This window comes from Delphinus delphis, chromosome 6 (genome assembly GCF_949987515.2).
Source record: "Delphinus delphis chromosome 6, mDelDel1.2, whole genome shotgun sequence".
Lineage (NCBI taxonomy): Eukaryota > Metazoa > Chordata > Mammalia > Artiodactyla > Delphinidae > Delphinus > Delphinus delphis.
In genome coordinates, this window is record NC_082688.1 from 36025696 (window position 1) to 36040375 (window position 14680).

Here is a 14680-nt window from a genome sequence, read left to right on the forward strand (position 1 = left end):
TGGGGGTGGGATTTAGGCATCAGGATTAAAGTTCCTAGGTGATTACAATGTTCAGGCAAGGTTAAGAAGATGTTGTTTACTCATCCCTAGGACTGGAAAGTAAGTATAAACAGGCATTTAAGAATGAGGGAAAGGTACACAAGAAGAAAAACTATTACTTTCCTCACACGTTCTTGATGTTGGTCATGCCTAGCTTTCAGGATAACAGATCTTTAAAGAGATGTAACACCAGAAAACAATCTATCATGCCTCATTATTTTGTTTTCTGTATCAGAAGTAAGAAAACAATTCCCATTTCCATTTCACTTTTAAGTTTGAAAATTATATGTAGACACCACATAAAGGATACTATTTTAAAGACTTTTTTTTTCCTAATGATTCTTGAAATTCTGAGTATGTTAGTTTTAAGATTCAGATTTTAAAAGTTTGTGAATCTCATACTAAATTTTTTCTGGATAAAATGACATGATACATGGGACTTGCTTTGAAATACCCTAGCTAAAAAGGGCAGATGGAGGGTAGTGTTGGAATATAGATAAAATTGGCAAAGTGTTAATAACTGTTAAAACTGGATGATGAGTACATGGAAAACCATTGTTATTATACTAGTCTCTCTACTTCTGTAGGTGTTTGAAATTTTCTATAAAAAAAATTTAAAAAGAAATTTTTTGCATCCAAAATATAGTTTTCTATTAAAGAGCATTCCAAAGAAAAGGTCATGTAATTTTTTTTAACTTGTTTACACGAAAACTTCGAATTTTCATTGTAAAATACTAAGGACCTGACATATCTGGCAGCAGTTCCCAATTCTTACCATCCCCTTTCATTCCATGAAAAAGTAAATTATCATTCTGTTTTCCAGACATGTTCCGTTTGTCTGGAATTGTCATTCAAAAGACGTATTATGTTATTCAAAAGAATTCCTTCATATCTCCTCCTCACTGAAAAAATTGTGGCTTAGTAAAGTTTGGTTAGTTTAAAAAAAAATTGCTTAAGGCCTTTACCTTTCAAGTTAGAAAAGAGAAAAAAACAAATACGATTCATAGGTGATGAGAGACATAGTACTGAACCAGGAGCCATGTTGGCTGCAATCCCTGCCCATCGTGTTAGATTGTACTCAGAGACAGCTGTGAGTGCCTCCATCTCTAGAAAAAAACCACATGTGTCATCTAGAGATTAAGCATCTGAAAGAGCTAAAATGATCCAATACCAGAAATCATGATGATGATTCCATGGTATTTGGTTCATAAGGTTGGGGGTGATACGATGCTACAAGGTTGCTTTCAGGTAAAATGAAAACTGCTTTGTGTTTACCTCATTTCTACAACAGAATCACAGTTCCATGTTAGAGAATTTAAAGTAGTCAAAACTGAAACTCTGTCAATTCTCTGGACTCATTTGTTCTGTTTCTTAAAAGTTTTTTTTCCATTGTCTCTTTGATTAATCTCATTTTTAAAGAGTATATCCACCAGACATCAGAAAAAAGAGTTGAGTGGAAAACACACATAAACATAAAATAAGTGCAATATTTACACCCATGGTAAAATCATAGGTCTGAAAAATGCTATACTATTTTTAATGTACTGATAAAATAAAAAACAATGATGAAACAAAAGATATTACTCTCGAATTCATGCTGTATTTCTTACCAGTGAAATTAAATCCTCCATTGTTTGCCTGTTGTTTCTGTGATATACAGAAAGTTCCGTTACACAATCTTCATCAAGGTGAATAAGCTACAAAAAAATTTTATCAACTTTATTAACAAAAACTTACAAAATATTTATGGTTTTGAAATTTTAAAATTACCATAATTACCTGGCAAAATCAAACACCAACATGTAAAAACAACATGAGTTTGTCAAACTCTTGGGTAAGAATAAACATTCTCGGGCTTCCCTGGTGGCACAGTGGTTAAGAATCCACCTGCCAATGCAGGGGACATGGGTTCGAGCTCTGGTCCGGGAAGATCCCACATGCCACGGAGCAACTAAGCCTGTGTGCCACAACTACTGAGCCTGCGCTCTAGAGCCCACGAGCCACAACTACTGAAGCCCGCACGCCGAGGGCCCTTGCTCCGCAACAAGAAAAACCACCGCAATGAGAAGCCCGCACACTGCAACGAAGAGTAGCCCCCGCTCGCCGCAACTAGAGAAACCACGCGCCCAGCAACAAAGAGCCAACACAGCCAAAAATAAATAAATAAATAATTTATTTAAAAAAAAAACACGAATAAACATTCTCCGCAATTTTTAAAGATATAAGCAGATAACAATAAGAAGTTCAAGAAGATGATGAGCTCTTTCCCAGCCCTTCACATCCCCCTCATCATCTGATCAACTGTTACAATTCTGCTGTGCAGCCAAGGGACTATATTCTCCTCCCCTACCGCAAGACAGGGACCGGTATTTGCATCCCAGAGCAGTCATCTAGGCATCCAAAATCACTGGCAGGACAACAGACTGGGTAAAAGAGTGGCTCAGACTTGTAGCATATCGTCCCCCAGGTTATGTTTGGGTTTAGCACAATCCAAGGAGCCGTTATGATGGTGCCATAGATGCTGCACAATCATCATTACGCTGAAGGTACCAGTAAAGCACAATTTTTAAAAGGAAGAAGTGACACAGCCGCTACACAAACTTTATTTTGCTTAAGGACAGAAATTATCCAAGTATTGTGATCCCTGCATGATGAGACCTCACCAGAGATGGGGCCAGAAATGAGTTCTCAGAACCAAACAAGGATCACTGAGAATGAAAAGGCAGGAAGGGTCTGGCCTGGACCTGGAACAGGAGTTCATAAAATAATATGGGAAAAGAATCATAAGGAATGTAATTTTAAAGTCATGTTTCCAGGGGCTTCCCTGGTGGCGCAGTGGTTGGGAGTCCACCTGCCGATGCAGGGGACGCAGGTTTGTGCCCTGGTCCGGGAAGATCCCAAGTGCCGCGGAGCGGCTGGACCCGTGAGCCATGGCCGCTGAGCCTGCGCGTCCGGAGCCTGTGCTCCACAGCGGGGGAGGCCACAGCAGTGAGAGGCCCGCGTACCGCAAAAAAAAAAAAAAAAGTCATCTTTCCAATGTAAGAATTCGCTTCACAACAGCCCCAATATGGGATGTTTCATTTTCTGCTTTAAGTCTTCCTCTCCAGAACGGCTGAGATGGTTAGCTTCTTCCTCTTCCCCTAAGATCTGTCTCCCTGTGATCCCTACCCACTGTGAATTGGTACAATCTGACAGCTGACAGGCTTTGGAAGTAGAGAGACCTTGGTTTTAATCATTACATCACAAAATAACCGTGTGACCCTGAGCATATTACTACACCGCTCTGAACCTCAGTTTCATCATCTGTAAAACAGAGATGGCACCTGCCTTGCAATATATGTAACCTATGGGGTGTACCTAATACATCACCATAAATGAGTAGGCCCTCAAAAAACTGCTAACTATTTTTACTAACAGTCATAATTCTATTTCCTCTTTGGTATAAGAACTTTCAGAAATTTGAATATTCCTATTATCAACAACCTTTCCTCTCCAAGTTTTCTCTTTTCCAGTTCCTTTAACCACTGTTTTAATGATTAACCCCCCTTACCATTCTGGCCCTTTCTTTAGATCACATAGTTCAGGTTCTCACTGACCTTCAAGGTACCAGCACGTGGCAGAGCAATATCATGACCTTCCCTTGTTCTGGACACCACACTTGTAACATCGGACTCAAGAGAAAGTCATGTTGCCATCACGAAACTAGAGGAACAGTACAGACAATGACCTGCATGATTGGCTGGTACAAGCTCAACCTCAAGGGCTAAGGAGAATGGGGAGACCACAAAGGTTTATACTGATGGTTTTATGAAAGTCAAAAATGCCACAAGTAAGTTTTCATTGTGTTGCTTTGACCTTAGCAGCTCCCCAAAATGTAGATTCCTGCTTCAGGAAGGGCTCAACCTCAGACGCCTGGACACTTTATCACCCAGTTGGGTATCTTCTTGTTGATACCACTGCTCAAGCATGAAGGAAATGATTTCTGGGGTTCCCTCCATGATCTTAAGTTACTTTCTTAAAAACCAAAACCTCTCCCCCATAGCTTCTTGCTCTGTAACTTTACCACAAGGTGTGTGGAGGAAAGGAAGGAAGGTAGGAAGGAGATGCTATCTTCTTTGCTGGGCTCCTGAACTGGAAAGAATGAAAAGAGTGGGACAAGACACCAAAGTCTGAAAAATACGGTTTATCTCAAGTTTTCCAAAGGGGCTCAACACTTTAAGTACTCTGAATTCTCAGCCACACATGCTCCAGTTAAATTAAGTACAAAAATGCATACCCAAAGCTAGCCAATTACTTTGGATTATCCGTGCCTACTACATTTCCTGTTCAGTAGGGCAGAAAATAGAACTGAATATAACTTCTATTTGATACAATATTTGGGTACTAGAGCTACGTGTGAAAATGATACAAGGAGATCATACAAAGAGTTACAGAACAGCATCTATACCTTAAATATCCAAGTAAATCTGAATTATTTTTTATAGTTCACTCTTGATAAAACACAATACTGAGGCAGAAAAGCAAATACTTCAAAAAGCAATAACCCCTTATAGCTCTTCTGTATATAACTCATTTGATCCCTGCGACAGCTCTGTAAGGCAGACATGACAGATTAATGACATAACATTTAAAGGCACTCTATAGATGACAAAACAGGATCCAAACATACAGAAGAGACTGGCATTAGAATACCCATATTAGAGGTGAGAAAATGAAGACTCAGAAAAATTTATGCAATTTGCCTGAAACTGGCATTTTTCATCCTAGCCCAGGGTTTTTCCTACCACACCATAATGCCACCTCTCCATGACTCTATTCCAGTAGCTATTCCAACAGAGACCAGACAACTAATGCTCATCACAAAGGCTACAGCTACACAGAATACAGGCCCTGAGTTTGAATTAGTTGGCCTGTCAGATCCATTATATTTTGGAGCCCTTATGTCTGGGTTAAAATCCTGGTTCTACACTTACTAGTTGTTTGACCTTGGGCAAGTTATTTCATGATTCTGTGCCCAGTTGCTTCACCTGTAAATGGGGACAATAACAGTACCTACTTCAGAGGGTTTGTATGAGGATTGAATGAGTTAATAAGAGTTAAAAACACAAAGCCTTTAAAGGTACTATCTAAGGGCTCTGTCTATATTATATTATAGTACTACAGTAGCACACTTTTCTATTATAGTAAGCATTCAATAAATATTAGTAATTATTATACTAAGATGTAAGGAAAATCATATACTTTTTTGGAACACTCAAAACTATGTATCTTACCTTATATTGTGCCCCAATTTAAAATAATATTTGTGTTGTTGAAATCAGAGACTTTCTTCATTTGGGCATCTGTTCCACTGCAAACAGTAGCATATCCTACCCTATTAAGGATCACGGCTGAGAAGACATGCAAAGCCCTCCCACATGTGGAGAAATGATGACCCCCAATGGCTGAACACAGGCATGTGCACCACCCATGTTCTCCACCTCACAAGGGCACATCACAGCTCCCCTGGCCCTGCTGCTGCGCTGCTCAGACACCGTATACTCTACTGTCCTAGGCTCTCAGTGTTGATGGTTGTTAGCATTAAGTTGCAGCTCTAATTGTGTTTGCTCAATAGATACTAAAGATGTCTTAGAAGGTTAAAGGAAATATGGAGAAGAGAGATTTTAGGGGTTGACAGTCATAGGAGAATCAGGAGGAATTTCAGATCAGGCTGCATGGTCATAACAGTGGGCAGACTAGTGAGAAGGGGTTAAAAACAAACATAGTCTATTTTTCCAAGTATTTATATTTATTGGTATAATTCTTCCAGAAAGCAAATACCCCACAGCTGTATCAGGTCTACAATGTGGCATGTATCCAAGCTATTCTGTTGATCCATGCACATACCCCTCTCCATTGCAGACGTTGTAGTCGATTGTCAAAAAAACATCCCCAATTAACTGAAAAGGCTATTAAAACACTTCTCCTTTAAAGCATTAAAATGCTTTTCTAACTATGTATCTGTGTAAGGCTGCATTTTCTTCATATGCTTTAATCAAAACAACACATATCAAAACAGACTGAATGCAGAAACAGATGAGTACCCAAGTGTCTTCTATTAAGCTAGACTTTAAAGAAATCAGCAAAGATGTAAAGCAGTGCCACTCTTCTCACTAGATTTATTTCTGAAGTAGTTATGTTTAATTTCTTGATTTCCTTATCTATGAAAAGAGGATAAGAACTGTACCAACTTTGATGGCTATACTTTCCATACTAGCTCTGGCTTTTGTCTTGTGGCTTGCTTTGGCCAGACATTAGCAAGCACAATGCAAGCAGAGGCTTGAAAAATGCTTGAGTGTGGGACTTCCCTGGCAGTCCAGTGGTTAAGACTCTGCACTTACAATGCAGGGGGCGCGTGTCTGATCCCTGGTCAGGGAACTAGGATCCCACATGCCACGCGGTGCAGGCAAAAAAAAAAAAAAAGCTTGAGTGTTAGGGTTTGCCCACTTTCTGGCTTCTTCTGGAATCTAGCTGCCATATCAAGAAGCCCAGACTAGCCCGCTGGACAGTGTGGCCCAACAAATAACCAGCACAAACAGTTGGTCTTCTGAGTGAGGCTTAGACCATCCAGTCACAGTCAAGTCACCAGTTAACTGCAGCCACATGAGTGACCCCAGGTAAGACTCACACAGGAAATGTCTGGCTGAGCCCCAAACTGCTGATCCACAGAATTGTAAATTATTATTGTTTCAAGTCACTAAATTTTGGGGTGGATTTTTATGCAGCAATAGTTCGCTAATATACAAAGTATACATACCCCTTACATAAAATAGATAAGCAACAGAGATTTACTGTATAACACAGGAAACTACATTCAATATCTTATAATAACCTATAGTGGAAAATAATCTGAAAAAATATACATATGCATAACTGAATCACTATGCTGTACATCTGAAACTAACACAATATTGTAAATCAACTATACTTCAATTAAAAAATATTATATATACCCTTTAATAATGCTCACATTTTTACCAAGTTCAAATTGCCATTTGTTAAAAACTATTTTTTAAAACATTAATGTAGGAATAGTTATTAATATAACTGCTTAAACTTGCATAGTACTTTGTGTTATTTAAAGTTCTTTCACACAGACCTACTAGAGAATGGACTTGAGGATATGGGGAGGGGGAAGGGTAAGCTGTGACAAAGTGAGAGAGTGGCATGGACATATATACACTACCAAACGTAAAATAGATAGCTAGTGGGAAGCAGCTGCATAGCACAGGGAGATCAGCTCAGGGCTTTGTGACCACCTAGAGGGGTGGGATAGGGAGGGTGGGAGGGAGGGAGACACAAGAGGGAAGAGATACGGGAACATATGTATATGTATAACTGATTCACTTTGTTATAAAGCAGAAACTAACACACCATTGTAAAGCAATTATACTCCAATAAAGATGTTAAAAATAAATAAATAAAGTTCTTTCATATATATATTAGACCAGTTCTCACGGTATGGTCTGTAGACCCCTGAGGATCTCCAATCAAAACATCATAGCAAAACAATGCAGAAGCAGGTGAGATCCAAGTGTCTTCTGTTAAGCTAGACTTTAAAGAAATTTGCAAAGATGTAAAACAATGCTAGTCTTCCCACTAAATTTATTTTTTAAATAGTCATTTTTCATAAAAATATTTGTGATAAACTGTAATAGGTTTAGTACTGTTACTTTTAAATGAATCGATCACTAAATATTTTAATAAGTGAATAAGAAGAGCATAAAGGGGCCCTCAGACTTAAAAGTTTGAGAACCTCTATAACCTTATAACTACTCTGGGAAATAGAAAGAACAGGTTTAACCTACTTTTTACAGACAAATATATAGGTTTGGAAAAGTTAAGTAACTTGCCTAAGATTCCCAGAGCACTGTTCACAATCCTGACTACGTGAGAAACACCAGGGAGCTTTTAAAAAATATCCATTAATTGCTGTGGGACAGAGCACAGACACTTTTTTTTAAGGTCCTTGTGATTCTCATGTGCAGGCCCGGTTAGGAGCCACTGTCCTAGAGATTAATGGGCAAATATACAATTCAGTTACAATCTCCCAAACACCAATCTGACAGATAAGTTTACAAAATATATTTTCTTTTGTATTTAGACCACATCTGAATCCACATTCAGATACATTCTGAATCCACATTCAGATACATTCTGAATCCACACAAAGTTTTTGTCTTTGTTTTTTAATTTTACTGGATTTCATTTTACTTACAGGAGTCTTGCTTTGCCACTCAACAGGACAGTTGTAATCTTGCATGATCCAGGGATGGTTCAATAGATTTTTCACAGAAATCCGTTTCTTTGGGTCCACCTAGTGGCCATCGAGAGGTAGCTGGAGATTAACATTTTAAATAGAGAGCATAGAACACCTTTCCTCCTGAGAACTCAAAATTCATCAGAACAGATGTAAACTTTATCATCACAAAAATGCTGTCAAAGACCTTAAAATGGCCTTGGAATAAATTCTTTTAAAAAGGGAATAGAGGCAAGAAAACTATAGCTACCAACACAGGCTTAGAAGATAAATGTTTAACAAACATGAACTTCATTGGTATGGACATTATTCATGAAGTTAAGTCAATCTATTGTATGATGTAATAGTCTTTTGCTGGAAAACCTATTCACAGGAAATATTCACCAATTTAATATTCAAGCAGGCACAATGCAGGGCATTCACACTGAATATGCAATCTCTACCTCCGATGAGCTTACAATCACATATAACAAGTTGAAAAGCACACCTTTCTTTTCCATTTGTAATTTTCAAATGTGAGGAGAGACAAATTAATCAACAAAGATTAAGTTTTGGGGAGATTAGAAGAAAGGATGAGGTGTTTTCAATCTCATTACGGAGATTTGGTGGTCTTGCCCTACTCAAGGTAGATGAGCTTAAGGTAAATTTTGAATAAAAAGTAGAGATGGCTTAATATATGGAAAAACTGAATACATAATAATGAAAAAAATATTGCTAATAAGGTACTCATATTTTTCAAAGTGTTTCCCATTAATCTCATTTTATCCACGTAATACTATGTAGCAAGCACTGAGGCCAAGCTCAGAATCCCCATTTTATAGGTCAGAACCTGGTTAGGTGGCATGCCTATTGCTTGGTAGAGTGGATAACTAGACTTCAGCACTCCTGTCTTTCACCCTTAGAGATCATAACACCAAATCAGTGGCTCTTAACGTGTGGTTCCCAGACCAGCGGTATCAGTGTCATCTGGGAGCTTATTAGAAATGCAAATTCTTAGCCCTGCCCCAGCTCTACTGAATCAGACACTCTCAGGGTGGTGCCCAGCAATCTGTGTTTCAATAAGCCCATTTGGCAATTCTGATACATGCTAAAGTTTGAGAACCACTGCACTAGATCATGAGGCCCACTCAATTGTACATCAGCTCATTTAAGCATTTATTTCGTATCTACTATATATCTAATGGAAAAAGAGTGGGAGCAAGAAAACAGAAAACAGTGGAGCAAGAGCTGGTTAGAGAAAACAGACAATGCTCAGGAAAAAGGAAGAAAAACCAAGTCAGCAAAGATATATGGTAGCAGTCTTTTTTAAAAAATGCATTTGCAAAGAAAGCACCTAGTAGAGAATATCTGCAGAGTAGATAACAATGAATGGAATTTTTTACAGCTGATAGATAAATGTAGTAGCACTACAGACATCTTAAAATCAAATAATAACAAAAGACTTCTATTATTTTAAAATAAATAACAAAGATTACCTGTAGCATTTGTTGAAGAAGCAGAATACTACTGGGGGAGAGCCACTTAGGAACCTCATATTTCCCTCTCTACAAAAAACAAAGAAAGCATTTAAGAGATTTAGGTTCAATCAGCCTTAACACAAATTTCTAAGGTTAACAACATGCTGGAGGTTTACTTCCAAGCTTGAGGACTTCATCCAAGTTTAAGATTTCGTAAACATTATTAATAACATAAGAAACCCATTTCTTGCCTTAAAGAAGAAAATCCAGTTAGTTAAACACAATATATTGTTACCTCTAAAATATCCACATTATCGGGTAAGGGCTAGAGCACAGATAATGTAAGAGTGGCAAACGTAAATGTTACAGGGCTTTGGAATCTATAGTATGATTAAATGGACAGGAAGTATACACTGTAGTCAGTGCTTTTATTGCTGAAGCAATATTTTAGTTTATAATCCCAGAGGAATTGTCAGTTGACAAAAGTGGGTCACAGAAAAGCATATTTGGTAGGAGGACACAGGCTGTGGTTAAAAACAGGTCACATATCATCCGCAAGGCAGAATTCACAATCATTGAGGGAACTGATGAAAGCCACCTTCTAAGGCAAGTACCTCTTTTGGGAATGGAAGAGACTCAGGAGATAAATGTTTATAACCTGTTATACTCAGAGATTACAGTCACCAAGTTATCAACCAAAACAAGACTAGGAGCTTGCTAAACACAAATACGTGATATAATACCTCTTCACACAATCTGTCACACACCCCTCTTTCCCAATTCAAAGGAAATGATAGAATCATTTTTCTTAGCAGAGAACAAATTGTTTAATGATGCTAGGATAACAGGTTAATTATATGAGAAAAATTAAGATTGAACTGTAATTCACAGTCTATATCAAAATTAATTCTACCCAGATTAAAGAGTTAAATGCATACACTAAACCATGAGAATACTTAAAGAAAGCATCGGTGATTATTTTTTAGAACCTGTCTAGGCATGACAGCAATACCAAAAAACTATAAAGATTAACAGATGACAAGATTTAAAAGCTGACATTTCTGTACAGCAAAACACAACTAACAAAGCTAATTAACAACAAATTGAGGGAAAAAACCTTTCCGCCTAAATGGCAAAAGATTAATACACTTCATCACATAAAAAGCTCTCACAGATCACCACCAATCCTCTCCTTCCCACATTTCCCCTTCTCAGCAAATGGCGACTGCCTTACCAGCTCCTCAGGTCAGAAACCCTGGATCTTCTTTAGCTCCTCTTTCCCTCACACTTCGCATCCAATCCATCAGCAAATCTATTGGTTCTATGTTATATATCCAGAATCACCTGTTACTACCTGTATCACACCTGCAGGGTCTCTCATCTGATATATTGCAAGAGGCTCCTAACTGGTCTTCCAGAGCCCATCGCTGTCCCTCACAGTCTAGTCTCTACTTACCAACACCAATGTTCTTTCAAAACGTTGGGTCAGGTCATATCACTTCACTATTCAAAACGCTCTAATGGCTCCCCAACTCACTCAGAATGAAATCCAAATTCCTCACTCTGGCTCCAAGGCCCTATGTGGTCTGTAACCCCACATCCACCCCACTCCTTGCTACCTCTGAAACTCACCTCCTAACTCTCTCCCGCACTCATCAAACTATGATCACATCACAAGTCAAACACAGTCCTGCCTTAGGCCCTTTGCACTCTTTGTTCCCGCCGCTATAATGCTTTCCCCAATATCAGCAGAGTTTGTGCCTTTATCTTCTTCATGTCTCCCCTTAAATACCAGTGGTATCATGAGGCCTCCCCAAACCAACTTTATAAATAGCATCCCTGCCCACCATCATCTCTACCTGCCTTTCATGGCACCTTCTTTACAGTCCTTATCCCTACTTGTCATACTACATATTTATTTGTTTATTTTCTGCCTCACTATATTAGAATATAAACTCTTTAATCATAGGGATTTTGTCTGTGCTGTTCACCTAGAAATTGTCTGGCCCTAACATATAAAAGGTGCTCAATTAATATATGTTCCATAAAAGAAGAAATGGGATCAAAGCATACACTCCAAAAGAAAATGGGCAAAGAATATTCACAGGTAATTCCCAAAACAAGAACTTTTAAATGGTTAATAAACATGAAAATATGTTCAACTAAATCTAGCAATAAAAAAGCAATTAGGGACTTCCTGGTGGCTCTGTGGTTAAGAATCTGCCTGCCAATGCAGGGGACATGGGTTTGAGCCCTGGTCTGGGAAGATCCCACATGCTGTGGAGCAACTAAGCCCATGCTCCACAACTACTGAGCCTGTACTCTAGAACCCACGAGCCACAACTACTGAGCCCACACATCACAACTACTGAAGCCCGCGCGCCTAGAGCCCATGCTCCGCAACAAGAGAAGTCTCCACAATGAGAAGCCCGCACACTGCAACAGAGAGTAGCCCCGGCTTGCTGCAACTAGAGAAAGCCCACGCGCAGCAACGAAGACCCAACGCAGCCAAAAAAAAAAAAAAAAAAAAAAGCCATTAATTTAAACGAAAATGATCTACCAAATTGATAAACTTCAAAAAAGTTATCCAGTGTTAGAGTTCGGGGATAAGAGCGCTTATATATACAACGAGAGAGCATAAACTTTTCTGAAGAGTAATTTGGAAATATGTATAAAAAGCATTCAAGATCACATATCCTTGATCTGGCAATTTCACTTATAGCAATTTATCCTAAGCAAATAATTTGGCATACAAAAATTTATTAGTGTTATGAACAGTAACATTCACCACAGAATTGTTTGTGATAACTTTGGAAACTAAGGAACATGGTCTGATGGAATCCAGAGGGCTCCCAAAAATAATCAATGACAAAATAACCTGAATGAGGATCCTGGGTTAGAAATATATCATAGGTCCAGGGAGACAAGGGCAAGCACGCGCGCACACACACACACACACCCAACAGTAATTGAACGAGGCTAGAACGGTGGAGGCAAGTAGGTGAAGAAGGCTTCAACTAGCACCAGCATTGGGGTTCTCTGTTCTTACAAATGAATTGTCTAGGACATAATTCTCACAGAAATCAGTCCAGCTTAACAGTGAGGGAAGAAACAGACAGTATACATCACTCAGAATCCTAGAACTACATGACAGGCTGGATTTTGAATATGTTAAAGAAATAGTCAAAGTTCCAAGGAAGTGTTATCAAGCAATTTATTTAAAAAGAAAAGGTGTTAACGTTAAAACAACTCAACCTCTGATTCAGCCTCTCTGATGAGAGCAGACAGGCTGACCTACAAAGTGTTTCCTAGGAAGGACAAGAGCTTTCATTTTACAAATGACATTTAATGTTATTAAATTTTTCATTCCCCTTTATCTAAAGCACTCACTAGTACCCAGAGATACCACTCTTATTTATATCTTGCCAGGGCACCTTAACACTTGCCAATGTCAGATGCTGACAGTTTGTTTGTGAATTATAATAATGAAGCCTCTAATTCATTTCTCCTTACTATCCGTCATCCACCAAGCACTGAAGGCTCACTGCTGCCTGGGCTCCAGGTCTATCCCTGGGAAGGGGGTATTTTTGGATGCTTCAGCCACCTCGCTGGGACTCAGAAGCGAGTCACAGTTGCTGCATGGCTGGCCCTGATCTAGTTGGCCCCACTCTCTTAGCTGAGCTTTTCCTTATTCCTGAGACCAAATGCCACTCATGATTCAAATCCTGGGTACCTGACATGTTCTCTTTCTCGGCAAACTGATCAGATGCCTGGTACCTCAAATACCGTAGCCTGCTTTTGCCAGGGTCCCACAGAAAGTAGAGACCGGCCTATTACCTGCTTACACTGATCAAAGGGTCATGATCTACCTGAATTTCTGATCACAACCTGCACAACCTCTAGAGTGTCCTGTCTTGCTTTACTCACTGGTCAGAACCTGCACCTACTCCAGTGGGTCTCTCCTCATGCTGACTGCACACAAAGCCATTTGCTGCTTACTCTCTGGATACCATATGCACTGGGTTGAATAGTGACCCCCCAATATTCCTGTCCACCTGGAACCTGTGAATGCATCCTTATTTGGAAATAGGGGCTTCTGCAGAAGTAATCAAGTTAAGATGAGATCATATTGGGTTAGGCTGGGCCCTAAATTCAATATGACTGGTGTTCTTATAAGAAGGGGGAAATTTAGACACAGAGACACAAACACACAGGAGAGAACACCACATGAAAACAGAGGCAGAGACTGGAGTGATGCATCTATAATCCAAGGAATGCCAAGGATTTCAGGCAAACATAAGAAGCTAGAAAGAGGCAAAGGAGTCTCCCTTAGAGGCTTCAGAGACCATGGCCCTGCTAACACCTTGATTTTAGACTAGCCTCCAGAACTGTGAGAGAATAAATATCTGTTGTTTTAAGCCACCATCTTGTAGTACTTTGTGACAACAACCCTAGGAAACTAATATACCATCTATAAGGGTTTAACTTACTTGCATTACCTCTCTCCTATCATCACCTGCCCACCCCGAGGATAAATCTGGTTCCAGGTTCTAGACCTTTCTGGTCTGCTCCAACACACAGATAACAGGTCCATAACCAGAACTATGTAATAAAATAAATGTTATGCCTTTAAATTCAAAAACTACCATCCAAAACAAAAGCATTCTTAACTAAAAGTAGCAGAATTCTATAGAAATCAGATGTAAAAATCAATTTTCAGACCAAAGCACTGAATGACAAGAGCTCCACGAGCCTGATTCCAAGTTCCTCTTTGCCTCTTATTTATCACCCCTTTTATCTTCCCAACTTGAATTCACGAAGTATCTTTTAATAGATCCCCTGTGCTGTGCTGTAAGTTAGCATCATAGAAGCAATCCTATCCAGA

At 39.1% G+C, this 14680-nt stretch overlaps 1 protein-coding gene across 6 annotated transcripts in view; it reads right to left on the reverse strand.

Annotated features, from left to right (window-relative positions):
- MELK (maternal embryonic leucine zipper kinase) overlaps positions 1 to 14680 on the reverse strand; it is a 78567-nt gene that overhangs the window by 26814 nt on the left and 37073 nt on the right. For all 6 annotated transcript variants that reach the window (XM_060013389.1, XM_060013386.1, XM_060013387.1 and 3 more), the window contains 2 exons: positions 9814 to 9882; positions 8297 to 8395 (listed from right to left, as the gene is read on the reverse strand). In XM_060013389.1, the coding sequence (XP_059869372.1) occupies positions 8297 to 8395; positions 9814 to 9882 (168 nt within the window). The remainder of the gene's footprint in view (positions 1 to 8296; positions 8396 to 9813; positions 9883 to 14680) is intronic.